The sequence below is a fragment of the Triticum aestivum genome, chromosome 4B (assembly GCF_018294505.1).
Source record: "Triticum aestivum cultivar Chinese Spring chromosome 4B, IWGSC CS RefSeq v2.1, whole genome shotgun sequence".
Lineage (NCBI taxonomy): Eukaryota > Viridiplantae > Streptophyta > Magnoliopsida > Poales > Poaceae > Triticum > Triticum aestivum.
The window spans coordinates 74,418,696-74,432,430 of NC_057804.1; the positions used below are offsets into that span (position 1 = coordinate 74,418,696).

The following is a 13,735-nucleotide window of genomic DNA, read 5'->3' on the forward strand; positions in this document are numbered from 1 at the left end:
GGGGGGGGGTATAAATGCAATATTACTGGAGAACAAGTCTTACTTGCACTTTCTAGCAGTTCGGAGGACATTCCTGGAGTCGAATTATCTTGCATTTGCTTTTGCAGCAACTGCTGTTCTGCTGTAACTCTCTGACAGTTTCTTTTGTTTGAAGCCATTAATAGAAGAGAAAGAACAAGCACAATCAGCACTATACCGACAATAGTAACCACAAGTCCAACATCCTTGCCTGATCTTCTCCCCTTATGAGGTTGTTGACAATAGTTAGCTTCATGCTGGTGTTCAGGGTCAGCACTAAAGCAATTCCCGTCGAACTTAACAACCCTGTTATTCAAGTTGGCACTTAGACAAGCAGGCAGCTCACCTGTGATTCGGTTAGTAGACAGATCCACAAAGCCGAGGGTGCTGCTGCATGTTAAACTACTCGAAAGTGATCCACTGAGCATGTTGGCTGCCAGGTTCAAATAACTGATGTTTGGGAGATCAAAGAGTTTTTCCGGAGGTTTGCCCTCGAGAAAGTTGAATGAGAGATCAAGGTGCTGAAGCCTGTTCAGTTGACCAAACTTTTCAGGAATTTCACCCTTGAATGAGTTCTTGCTAAGCAGGACTGTTACCAATGATGTAGGCATGTCTGGAAGCTCTCCATCTAACTCGTTGTCCCTCAAATCCAACATCTCAAGTTTTACCAAACTATCCAAAGCTGGAACCTCGCCTGAGATATTGTTGCCGGCAAGAGCTAGCTCGGTAAGCATTGTAGCTTTACCAACTGAAGCTGGTATTGACGCCTTCAACCGGTTACGCTGCAAACGAAGGACCGTGAGGTTCGAGAGCGAACCAAACCAGTCTGGCACAGTTCCATTGAAGTAGTTACCATCCAGTGTCAGGGTCTGAAGCCTCGACATGGCCGACAGCTTCGGAGGGATGGATCCATACAGAAGATTTGAGCTCAGATCAAGCACTTGAAGCGAAGACAGCCGGTGAATCTTGTCGGGGAGAGGGCCCCATAAGCCCAAAGACACCAGGATCACAACCCGCAAGGTAGTCAGCCTTGTCAGCGTAGTAACAAATGAATCGATAACAAAGGCTTCAGAGAGGCTAACATTTGGAAGAGGATAGCCACTGAACTTTGGTGGCTTAGTGATCCTATCACCGACAATCTTGAGCTCCGTAACGGCATCCCCCTCGCACGTTACAGTGACCACCGAAGTGGGCTGAGTGTAGCAGGGGTTACCACTTGGATTGTTCCAGACTTCCAGCTGCCTAGGGTACTCCAGCTGCTTCCTGAGCTGCTGCAGCAGCTCACTTTCTGAGGACTGCTCGCTTGTGCGGAATAACATCAAACAGGTTATGGTCATCACAAGGGCAGTTAACTGCCAAGCCATTGGAGCCCAGCTTTGTGCCCAAGACTGTATCCTATTTCAACTGCCTGCCTGTGTATCTTGGCAAGTTGTACGCTTTCCAATTTCTCAACCAGGAGTTTCAGAGTTTCAGCCAGGACTTTGATACTGAAGGCAGGGATGAAAAACCGCAGCAGCAGCAAAAATTGTTCGTTGAAAGAACTTTGCTTTTATTGATCTCACAGTACAGCTTCCTGCGCGGAAAGGAATAGTTTTCAGAAATTACTGAGGATGAAATAATTAAGGCCAAAAGCAAATGTGTCTTATCCAAATAATAGGAAAGCAAATCTGTCACAGAACCTGATTCATATAATCTGGCTTGCCCTTAAAAAACATCAAACTATTTTGGTGAAGGGACGCAGCAAATTTGAAACAGGAAAAGCAGAGGGAATAGTTCTCACTTGTTTGCAGTAAAAATATATATGAAGGTGCAGGCTTGTAAAACTGTTTGGACCCGACAAAGAAAACGACATGCTGTGAAAACTACAGGGGGGAGCATTGATTTTCAATAAGTACACAGCAGCAACTACAGTAAATTGAACATATTCTACTTCAAATACAGACATCTCAAACTCGTCAGTTAATTTTTGAAGGAATGTTAAGACTCCTCTTGTGCAAGCAAAAAAGCAGAAGGGGGGAAATGATAAACAAGTTAGATACGCACAAATCTGAGCTTGCAAGCAAAAACCATAAAAAAAGACAGCCAAAAAAAGCAGCAAACTTGAAGGCAAAACAAAATTGCGGTGGGGAAAGGAAAATGTAATAATTTCGTTGTGTGCATCTTTGGATGTTCTCTTCCATTATCTATACACACAAACAAACAAAAAACCCAAAATGACAGAAAAAATTGAAGCAGATTTTCTTCCATTTTTCCAAAACTTAAAGCAAATAGAAGTTTCCAGGTAGAGATGAGTGGGGATTCTCTTCACACGGGGAAGAGGAAGGATGCATAAACTTCACTCCAAATCACACACAGAAACTGAGCAAGAAAACTGCAAAGGAACAGGGAGGCACGAATGGGTAACAAGAGCAGAAGCACAGTTTATCAGCACTGGAGATTATCCACCGCAGAGAAACAAGCAGAACCTCTGACCTGAATGCCGGCCGCCGGGGGTTCCCCGAGAACCACCACCACAGGTCACGGGAGCTTCCCTCCTCCTTGCCCACCCACCAAGGTCAGGAGCGGCGGCGGGCAAAGAATTAAGGGAGGGAGAGGCGGGGCAGGTGAGACGCGCGGCTGCCCGCGGCGCGAGAGACGCTGGCTGCTGCTTGCTTCAGGGCCCCAATGCACATGGGATCTCTCACCCGCCTCCCCCAGAAAGCGAGTCGAGAGCCGGCGACGGACCTCCACCTGCGCGCGAGTAATGGCCCGTCGGCGGGGTGACGGACGCTCACACAGCCGAGCCAACGCTACCCAGCTGCCTACCGGCCACCGCTACCCCTCCTCACCAGGGGGAGAGATCAATCGAGCAGAGCAGAGCAGCCATCCTCCATTGTTACTGGTTTACAGTGCTCCGGACGGGGCCTGGCGATTGGCACTGGCGGTAGCAGAGCGAGCAATAAAAGCACAGAGCCGGAGGCGGAGGCGGAGTGGTTGGGGCAGCGGAGTAACCGCTTTAATGTCTTTTTTGACTGCGCTGCGCCTCTGGGAGCGGGACTGCCGACTGCGTGGGGAAGGCAGCCGTCCAAGGAGAGCTCGTCTGGGATCGTCTGCGCTCATCGGTAATGGTGATCTGTGATGGATATGGTCTATGCTGTAGCAGTGGAATTTTGCAGGTAAGTTTTGGTACTCCTAGATGGGTTGATCTGATGTGATCGTTGTCCATGGTCCACGGCTTTGGATGCACGCTACGAAGGAGATTGTCCTTGTATTTTTCACGCTAGTAGATGCAGAGAAGAAGGGTGCCCATTCTTGGTCCAGAATGCAAAGGTGTGTACTTCTACAAATCCATCCTCTGAGTAAATAGTGAAAAAACATCACATCACAAGTGTGTGTGCCGCATGCCTATCACTTTTTTTTTATTGCCAACAAGCTGGAGTATCAAATTTGTTCTGAAGTTTTTGTTAAAAACTACCACATTATGCTCGTGACCGGTTTATATAGCCAAACTAAAGGTGATTATCACACCCGTGGTCCACAAGTTATGATTGACATGGCGCAAAAGTCAACTCTGTTATGTCGGACCGTTAAGTTGATTGTTATGACAAATGGGGCCTACATGTCTGCATCAACCCTCTTCTCCCGCAAAACATTTCCTCTCTAGGACATTTCATTGAGCAGCTAGTATGCGTGTCGGAGCACGGGCTGCTCGTCCCCAGCTCCCCACGTTCGCGTGCTGCTGGCTGCCTAGCCACTTCCCCTCCGCCGCCACGTGTTGTCGCTGCCCGCCGTCATAAGCAAACACACCTACCTCCGCTCCCCGTCGCGCACCACCACCCGATCCCATGCACATCCAAGTCGCCGTGACGCTCCAGCTCTACATCTTTCTCCACGTAGCGAGATACGAGAAGGGAATCATGACCGAGGTCACCGAGAAGGACGGCTTCCGCTCCATACACCATGGAAAACGGAATGCAGCCAGTAGACAGGTTTGGCCTTGTTCTGAAGCTCCAGAGGACTGAGGGAAGTTCATTAATCCACTTTCCGGCGGCCTTCTCCAATGATATAATTAACCTAGGTTTCATACCGCCGAGGATCAGTCCGTTGGTCCATTCGACATGCCCATTGGAGTGCGTATGTGCCACAGAAGCAAAGTCGTGTTTGATACTACAATCACTGCAACCATCTTTGAACTTATTGGCTGTAATATTTCCCGTTGTCTATTATAATGTTGTGGGGCATTGTCGTAACGGTGTATGATGCCAGATAAGAATTTAATGGTTGGTTCGACAGTTTGACTGGTTATCGGCTTCGATTCGATCCACTTCGTGAATTGTCGACCGCTACAAGCAGATACCTAAATCCTCCTTTGGCCTTCTTCAGAGGTCCAACCGTGTCGAGCCCCAAGATCACAAAAGGCCATGCAATTGGGACCGTTTTGAAGATTGTAGCCGGTAAACGACTGACCTTAGTGAAGCGCAAGCATCCCAGGCAGTTCTTGACTATGTCGTCTACGTCTTTACCATAAGTCAACAAAAACCATGTCGGTAAGCCTTGCTCACTAGGGACCGAGATGTTGTGGTGGTGTCCGCAAGTGTCGGCATGGATATCAAGCAGCATTTGTCGGTCTTAACTAGTGTTGGAAATATTAGCAATTTACCGAATATTTTTATTAACGGAAATACTAGATAACGCATGACTAATATATCATATATAAAGTAAGTCATGCAAACTGACAGAGAGAAGGTAAATAGCATCTGCATATATGAGCTAGAACGGAACACATCTAGAACAGACACTAGAGCAAGAAGTTGTGATGGAACCTCTAACATAAGGAGTATGAGGACGTACGGAACGGGAGCAGAAGCATCGGGAGTGGGAGTAGAAGCACCGGTCCTGGGGTCGGTGTCCTCGCCAGCCATGTCATCGACGAGGTTGTCGACGTCGGGGAAGAAGTCATCGTTGGGGAAGTAGTCGTCAGAGTCTGGGGCATCCGTGACGAAGAAGTCAGTAGTCACGCTGAGCGCTCCCCAAAAAACTTATCACCCTTCTCCCGTACAAGACTCAACGAGGTGGAGTTTCGGAGGCCTACTGTCCTGACCTACGGTGCATGCCGCAATCCGGAATGGCGAAGATCGTAGCAGTAGCGCGGTGCTCAGGAACTTTGTCGCAAGAGGAAGAGGATCTTCTGGTGCGTCTCTCTGAGAGGAGCGACCTACCTTTTATAGGCGCAAATGAAGGAGGCGAGAGGTTGCGCCAGGAGCTGAAGGGAACGAGGGAGACGAAATGAACAGACTTCAGCCGAAGAGGCGAGTGTTGGAAATATGACCTAGAGGCAATAATAAAATGATTATTATTATATTTCCTTGTTCATGATAATTGTCTATTATTCATGCTGTAATTATATTAACCAGAAACTGTGATACATGTGTGAATACATAGACCATAACATGTCCCTAGTGAGCCTCTAGTTGACTAGCTCGTTGATCAATAGATGGTCATGATTTCCTGACTATGGACATTGGATGTCATTGATAACGGGATCACATCATTAGGAGAATGATGTGATGGACAAGACCCAATCCTAAGCATACCACAAGATCATGTAGTTCGTTTGCTAAAGCTTTTCTAAATGTCGAGTATCAGTTCCTTAGACCATGAGATTGTGCAACTCCCGAGTACCGTAGGAGTGCTTTGGGTGTACCAAACGTCACAACGTAACCGGGTGACTATAAAGGTGCACTACAGGTATCTTCGAAAGTGTCTGTTGGGTTGGCACGAAACGAGATTGGGATTTGTCACTCCGTATGACGGAGAGGTATCTCTGGGCCCACTCGGTAATGCATCATCATAATGAGTTCAATGTGACTAAGTGGTTAGTCACGAGATCATGAATTATGTAACGAGTAAAGTGACTTGCCGGTAACGAGATTGAACGAGGTATTGGGATACCGACGATCGGATCTTGGGTAAGTAACGTACCGATTGACAAAGGGAATTGTATACGGGATTACTTGAATCCTCGACATCGTGGTTCATCCGATGAGATCATCGTTGAACATGTAGGAGCCAACATGGGTATCCAGATCCCGCTGTTGGTTATTGGCCAGAGAGCTGTCTCGGTCATGTCTGCGTGATTCCCGAACCCGTAGGGTCTACACACTTAAGGTTCGATGACGCTAGGGTTATTAGGAAGACTTGTATGTGATTACTGAATGTTGTTCGGAGTCCCGGATGAGATATCGGATGTCACTAGGAGTTCCGGAATGGTCCGGAGGTGAAGATTTATATATGGGAAGTTGTCGTACGGTCACCGGAAAAGTTCGGGGGCATACCGGTATTGTACCGGGGCCACCGGAGGGGTTCCGGGGGTCCACCGGGAGGGGCCACCTCTCTCGGAGGGCCTTATGGGCCGTAGTGGGAAGGGAACCAGCCCTTGGAGGTCTGGGCGCATCCCCTTGTTGGGCCCATGTGCCTAGGGTTGGGGGAAACCCTAAAGGGGGCGTCCCCCATGCTTGGGGGGCAAGCCCCCTCCCCTTGGCCGCCCCCCCTCTAGATCTCATCTAGAGGGGGCCGGCCCCCTTCCCCCTCCTCCTATAAATAGAGGTGCGAGGGGAGGGCTGCAGCACCACATCCAAGGCGCAGCCCCTCCCCTCCCCAACACCTCTCCTCCTCCGTAAGAGCTTGGCGAAGCCCTGCCGGAGTACTGCCTCTCCATCACCACGACGCCGTCGTGCTACTGTTGGAGCTCTCTTCCTCAACCTCTCCCTCCTCCTTGCTGTACCAAGGCACGGGAGACGTCATCGGGCTGCACGTGTGTTGAACGCGGAGGTGCCGTTGTTCGGCGCTAAGATCGGAATCCACCGCGATCTGAATCGCTTCGAGTACGACTCCCTCATCCGCGTTCTTGTAGCGCTTCCGTCTCGCGGTCTTCAAGGGTATGAAGATGCACTCCTCTCTCTCTCTCGTTGCTAATTACTCCATAGATTGATCTTGGTGATGCGTAGGAAATTTTTTTATTTTCTGCAATGATCTCCAACAGTGGCATCATGAGCTAGGTCTATGCGTAGTTTCTATGCACGAGAGAACACAATTTTGTTGTGGGCGTAGATTTTGTCAATTACTTGCCACTACTAGTCTTATCTTGTTTCGGCGGCATCGTGGGATGAAGCGGCCCGGACCGACCTTACACGTACGCTTACGTGAGACAGGTTCCACCGACTGACATGCACTAGTTGCATAAGGTGGCTAGCGGGTGTCTGTCTCTCCCACCTTAGTCGGATCGGATTCGATGAAAAGGGTCCTTATGAAGGGTAAATAGAAATTGGCATATCACGTTGTGGTTTTGACGTAGGTAAGAAACATTCTTGCTAGAACCCTATTGCAGCCACGTAAAAACATGCAACAACAATTAGAGGACGTCTAACTTGTTTTTGCAGCATATGCCTTGTGATGTGATATGGCCAAAAAAGGATGTGCTGAATGAAATATATGTGATGTATGAGATTGATCATGTTCTTGTAACAGGAATCATGACTTGCATGTCGATGAGTATGACAACCGGCAGGAGCCATAGGAGTTGTCTTTATTTATTGTATGACCTGCGTGTCACTGAATAACGCCATGTAATTACTTTACTTCATTGCTAAACCGTTAGCCATAGTAGTAGAAGTAATAGTTGGCGAGACAACTTCATGGAGACACGATGATGGAGATCATGATGATGGAGATCATGGTGTCACGCCGGTGACGATGATGATCATGGCGCCCCGAAGATGGAGATCAAAAGGAGCAAAATGATATTGGCCATATCATGTCACTATTTGATTGCATGTGATGTTTATCATGTTTTTGCATCTTATTTGCTTAGAACGACGGTAGTAAATAAGATGATCCCTCATAATAATTTCAAGAAAGTGTTCCCCTAACTGTGCGCCATTGGGAAAGTTCGTTGTTTCGAAGCACCACGTGATGATCGGGTGTGATAGATTCTAACATTCACATACAACGGATGTAAGACAGTTTTACACATGCAAAAACACTTAGGTTGACTTGATGAGCCTAGCATGTACAGACATGGCCTCGGAACACAAGAGACGGAAAGGTCGAACATGAGTCGTATAGAAGATACGATCAACATGAAGATGTTCACCGATGATGACTAGTCCGTCTCACGTGATGATCGGACACGGCCTAGTTGACTCGGATCATGGATCACTTAGATGACTAGAGGGATGTCTATCTGAGTGGGAGTTCATTAAATAATTTGATTAGATGAACTTAATTATCATGAACTTAGTCTAAAACTTTTGCAATATGTCTTGTAGATCAAATGGCCCACGCTAATGTTGCCCTCAACTTCAACGCGTTCCTAGAGAAAACCAAGCTGAAAGACGATGGCAGCAACTATACGGACTGGGTCCAGAACTTGAGGATCATCCTCATAGCTGCCAAAAGAGCATATGTCCTAGATGCACCGCTAGGTGAAGCACCCGTTTTCCCAGCAACTCAAGACGTTATGAACGTCTGGCAGTCGCGTAGTGATGATTACTCCCTGGTTCAATGCGGCATGCTTTATAGCTTAGAACCGGGGCTCCAAAAGTGTTTTGAGCAGCACGGAGCATATGAGATGTTCCAAGAGCTGAAAATGGTTTTCCAAGCTCATGCCCGGGTCAAGAGATATGAAGTCTTCGACAAGTTCTACAGTTGTACGATGGAGGAGAATAGATCTGTTAGCGAGCACATACTCAAAATGTCTGGGTTGCACAACTGCTTGTGTCAGCAGGGAGTTAACCTCCCAGATGACGCGGTCATTGACAGAATCCTTCAGTCGCTCCCACCTAGCTACAAGAGCTTTGTGATGAACTACAATATGCAGGGGATGGTGAAAACTATTCCTGAGGTATTTTCAATGCTGAAATCAGCGGAGGTAGAAATCAAAAAGGAACATCAAGTGTTGATGGTCAATAAAATCACTAGTTTCAAGAAAGGCAAGGGTAAGAAGAACTTCAAGAAGGACGGCAAGGGAGTTGCCGCGCCCGGTAAGCCAGTTGCCGGGAAGAAGCTAAAGCACGGACCCAAACCTGAGACTGAGTGCTTTTATTGCAAGGGGAACGGTCACTGGAAGCGGAACTGCCCCAAGTACTTAGCGGATAAGAAGGCCGGCAACACCAAAGGTATATGTGATATACATGTTATTGATGTGTACCTTACCAGTACTCGTAGTAGCTCCTGGTTATTTGATACCGGTGCGGTTGCTCATATTTGTAACTCAAAACAGGAGCTGCGGAATAAGCGGAGACTGGCGAAGGACGAGGTGATGATGCGCGTAGAATGGTTCCAAGGTCGATGTGATCGCCGTCGGCACACTACCTCTACATTTACCTACAGGATTAGTTTTAAACCTCAATAATTGTTATTTAGTGCCAGCTTTGAGCATGAACATTGTATCTGGATCTCGTTTAATACGAGATGGCTACTCATTTAAATCCGAGAATAATGGTTGTTCTATTTATATGAGAGATATGTTTTATGGTCATGCCCCACTGGTCAATGGTTTATTCTTAATGAATCTCGAACGTGATGTTACACATATTCATAGTGTGAATACCAAAAGATGTAAGATTGATAATGATAGTCCCACATATCTGTGGCACTGCTGCGTTGGTCACATTGGTGTCAAACGCATAAAGAAGCTCCAAACAGATGGACTTTTGGAGTCTCTTGATTTCGAATCATTTGACACGTGCGAACCGTGCCTCATGGGCAAAATGACCAAGGCTCCGTTCTCCGGAACAATGGAGCGAGCAACCAACTTATTGGAAATTATACATACTGATGTGTGCGGTCCAATGAGCGTTGAGGCTCGCGGTGGCTATCGTTATGTTCTCACCCTCACTGATGACTTAAGTAGATATCGGTATGTCTACTTGATGAAACACAAGTCTGAGACCTTTGAAAAGTTCAAGGAATTTCAGAATGAGGTAGAGAATCAACGTGACAGAAAAATAAAGTTCTTACGATCAGATCGTGGGGGAGAATATTTAAGTCACGAGTTTGGTACGCACTTAAGGAAATGTGGAATCGTTTCACAACTCACGCCGCCTGGAACAGCTCAGCGTAACAGTGTGTCCGAACGTCGTAATCGCACTCTATTGGATATGGTGCGGTCTATGATGTCTCTTACCGATTTACCGCTATCATTTTGGGGATACGCTTTAGAGACAGCTACATTCACTTTAAATAGGGCACCGTCTAAATCCGTTGAGACGACACCGTATGAATTATGGTTTGGAAATAAACCTAAGCTATCGTTTCTAAAAGTTTGGGGATGCGATGCTTATGTCAAGAAACTTCAACCTGAAAAGCTCGAACCCAAGTCGGAAAAATGCGTCTTCATAGGATACCCTAAGGAAACAATTGGGTATACCTTCTACCTCAGATCCGAAGGCAAGATATTTGTTGCCAAGAATGGGTCCTTTCTGGAGAAAGAGTTTCTCTCGAAAGAAGTAAGTGGGAGGAAGGTGGAATTTGATGAAGTACTACCTCTTGAACCGGTAAGTAGCGCAGCTCAGGAAGATGTTCCTATGATGCCTGCACCGACTGGAGAGGAAGTGAATGATGATGATCAAGGTACTTCGGATCAAGTTACTACTGAACTTTGTAGGTCCACAAGGACATGTTCCACACCAGAATGGTATGGCAACCCTGTCCTAGAAATCATGTTGTTAGACAACGATGAACCTTCAAACTATGAAGAAGCGATGGCGGGCCCAGATTCCAACAGATGGCTTGAAGCCATGCAATCCGAGATAGGATCCATGTATGAAAACAAAGTATGGACTTTGACAGACTTGCCCGATGATCGGCGAGCGATAGAAAACAAATGTGTCTTTAAGAAGAAGACGGACACGGATGGTAATGTTACCATCTATAAGGCTTGACTTGTCGCTAAGGGTTATCGACAAGTTCAAGGGGTTGACTACGATGAGACTTTCTCTCCCGTAGCGAAGCTGAAGTCCGTCCGAATCATGTTAGCAATTGCCGCATACTATGATTATGAGATATGGCAAATGGATGTCAAAACGGCATTCCTTAACGGCTATCTTAAGGAAGAGTTGTATATGATGCAGCTGGAAGGTTTTGTCGATCCTAAGAATGCTAACAAGGTATGCAAGCTCCAGCGATCCATTTATGGGCTGGTGCAAGCATCTCGGAGTTGGAACATTCGCTTTGATGAAATGATCAAAGCGTTTGGGTTTATGCAGACTTATGGAGAAGCCTGCGTTTACAAGAAAGTGAGTGGGAGCTCTGTAGCTTTTCTCATATTATATGTGGATGACATACTTTTGATGGGAAATGATATAGAACTTTTGGACAACATAAAGGCCTACTTGAACAAGTGTTTTTCAATGAAGGACCTTGGTGAAGCTACCTATATATTAGGCATCAAGATCTATAGAGATAGATCGAGACGCCTCATAGGTCTTTCACAAAGCACATACCTTGACAAGATATTGAAGAAGTTCAATATGGATCAGTCCAAGAAGGGGTTCTTGCCTGTGTTGCAAGGTGTGAAATTGAGCTCGGCTCAATCCCCGACCACGGTAGAAGATAAAGAAAAGATGAGTGTCATCCCCTATGCCTCGTCTATAGGGTCTATTATGTATGCCATGCTGTGTACCAGACCTGATGTAAACCTTGCCGTAAGTTTGGTTGCAAGACACCAAAGTAATCCCGGCATGGAACACTGGACAACAGTCAAGAATATCCTGAAGTACCTGAAAAGGACTAAGGATATGTTTCTCGTTTATGGAGGTGACGAAGAGCTCGTCGTAAAGGGTTACGTCGATGCTAGCTTCGACACAGATCTGGATGACTCCAAGTCACAAACCAGATACGTGTATATTTTGAATGGTGGGGCAGTAGGCTGGTGAAGCAGCAAGCAAAGCGTCGTGGCAGGATCTACATGTGAAGCAGAGTACATGGCAGCCTCGAAGGTAACGCATGAAGCAATCTGGATGAAGGAGTTCATCACCGACCTAGGAATTATTCCCAATGCGCCGGGGCCGATCACTCTCTTCTGTGGCAACACTGGAGCTATTGCCCTTGCCAAGGAGCCCATGTTTCACAAGAAGACCAGGCATATCAAGCGTCGCTTCAACTCCATTCGTGAAAATGTTCAAGATGGAGACATAGATATTTGCAAAGGGCATACGGATCTGAATGTCGCAGATCCGTTGACTAAACCTCTTCCGTGAGCAAAACATGATCAACACCAGAACTCTATGGGTGTTCGATTCATGACAGTATAACTAGATTATTGACTCTAGTGCAAGTGGGAGACTGTTGGAAATATGCCCTAGAGGCAATAATAAAATGATTATTATTATATTTCCTTGTTCATGAAAATTGTCTATTATTCATGATGTAATTGTATTAACCGGAAACCGTGATACATGTGTGAATACATAGACCATAACATGTCCCTAGTGAGCCTCTAGTTGACTAGCTCGTTGATCAACAGATGGTCATGGTTTCCTGACTATGGACATTGGATGTCATTGATAACGGGATCACATCATTAGGAGAATGTTGTGATGGACAAGACCCAATCCTAAGCATAGTGCAAGATCGTGTAGTTCGTTTGCTAAAGCTTTTCTAAATGTCGAGTATCAGTTCCTTAGACCATGAGATTGTGTAACTCACGGATATCGTAGGAGTGCTTTGGGTGTACCAAACGTCACAACGTAACTGGGTGACTATAAAGGTGCACCACAGGTATCTCCAAAAGTGTTTGTTGGGTTGCCACGAATCGAGATTGGGATTTGTCACTCCGTATGACGGAGAGGTATCTCTGGGCCCACTCGGTAATGCATCATCATAATGAGCTCAATGTGACTAAGTGGTTAGTCATGGGATCGTGCATTATGTAACGAGTAAAGTGACTTGCCGGTAACGAGATTGAACGAGGTATTGGGATACCGACGATCGGATCTCGGGCAAGTAACGTACCGATTGACAAAGGGAATTGTATACGGGATTACTTGAATCCTCGACATCGTGGTTCATCCCATGAGATCATCGTGGAACATGTGGGAGCCAACATGGGTATCCAGATCCCGCTGTTGGTTATTGGACGGAGAGCTGTCTCGGTCATGTCTACATGATTCCCAAACCCGTAGGGTCTACACACTTAAGGTTCGATGACGCTAGGGTTATTAGGAAGACTTGTATGTGATTACCGAATGTTGTTCGGAGTCCCGGATGAGATCCTGGACGTCATGAGGAGTTCTAGAATGGTCCGGAGGTGAAGATTTATATATGGGAAGTTGTCGTACGGTCACCGGAAAAGTTCGGGGGCATACTGGTATTGTACCAGGGCCACCGGAGGGGTTCCGGGGGTCCACCGGGAGGGGACACCTCTCTCGGAGGGCCTCATGGGCCGTAGTGGGAAGGGAACCAGCCCTTGGAGGGCTGGGCGCATCCCCCCTTGGGCCCATGCACCTAGGGTTGGGGGGGGGGGAACCCTAAAGGGGGCGCCCCCTTGCTTGGGGGGCAAGCCCCCTCCCCTTGCCCCCCCTCTAGATCTCATCTAGAGGGGGCCGTCCCCCTTCCCCATCCTCCTATAAATAGAGGGGCGAGGGGAGGGCTACAGCACCACATCCAAGGCGCAGCCCCTCCCCTCCCCAACACCTCTCCTCCTCCGTAAGAGCTTGGCGAAGCCCTACCGGAGTAC

The 13,735-nt window shown here is 47.1% G+C and overlaps 1 protein-coding gene across 1 annotated transcript in view; it reads right to left on the reverse strand.

Annotated features, from left to right (window-relative positions):
- The window catches only part of LOC123091104 (probable inactive leucine-rich repeat receptor-like protein kinase At3g03770), a 6,767-nt gene extending 3,664 nt beyond the window's left edge, over positions 1 to 3,103 (reverse strand). The window contains exons 1-2 of the mRNA XM_044512504.1: positions 2,491 to 3,103; positions 44 to 1,591 (exon numbers count right to left, since the gene is read on the reverse strand). Of these exons, the coding sequence (XP_044368439.1) occupies positions 44 to 1,382 (1,339 nt within the window). The 5' untranslated portion in view covers positions 1,383 to 1,591; positions 2,491 to 3,103. The remainder of the gene's footprint in view (positions 1 to 43; positions 1,592 to 2,490) is intronic.
- Positions 3,104 to 13,735: the final 10,632 nt, after the last annotated feature.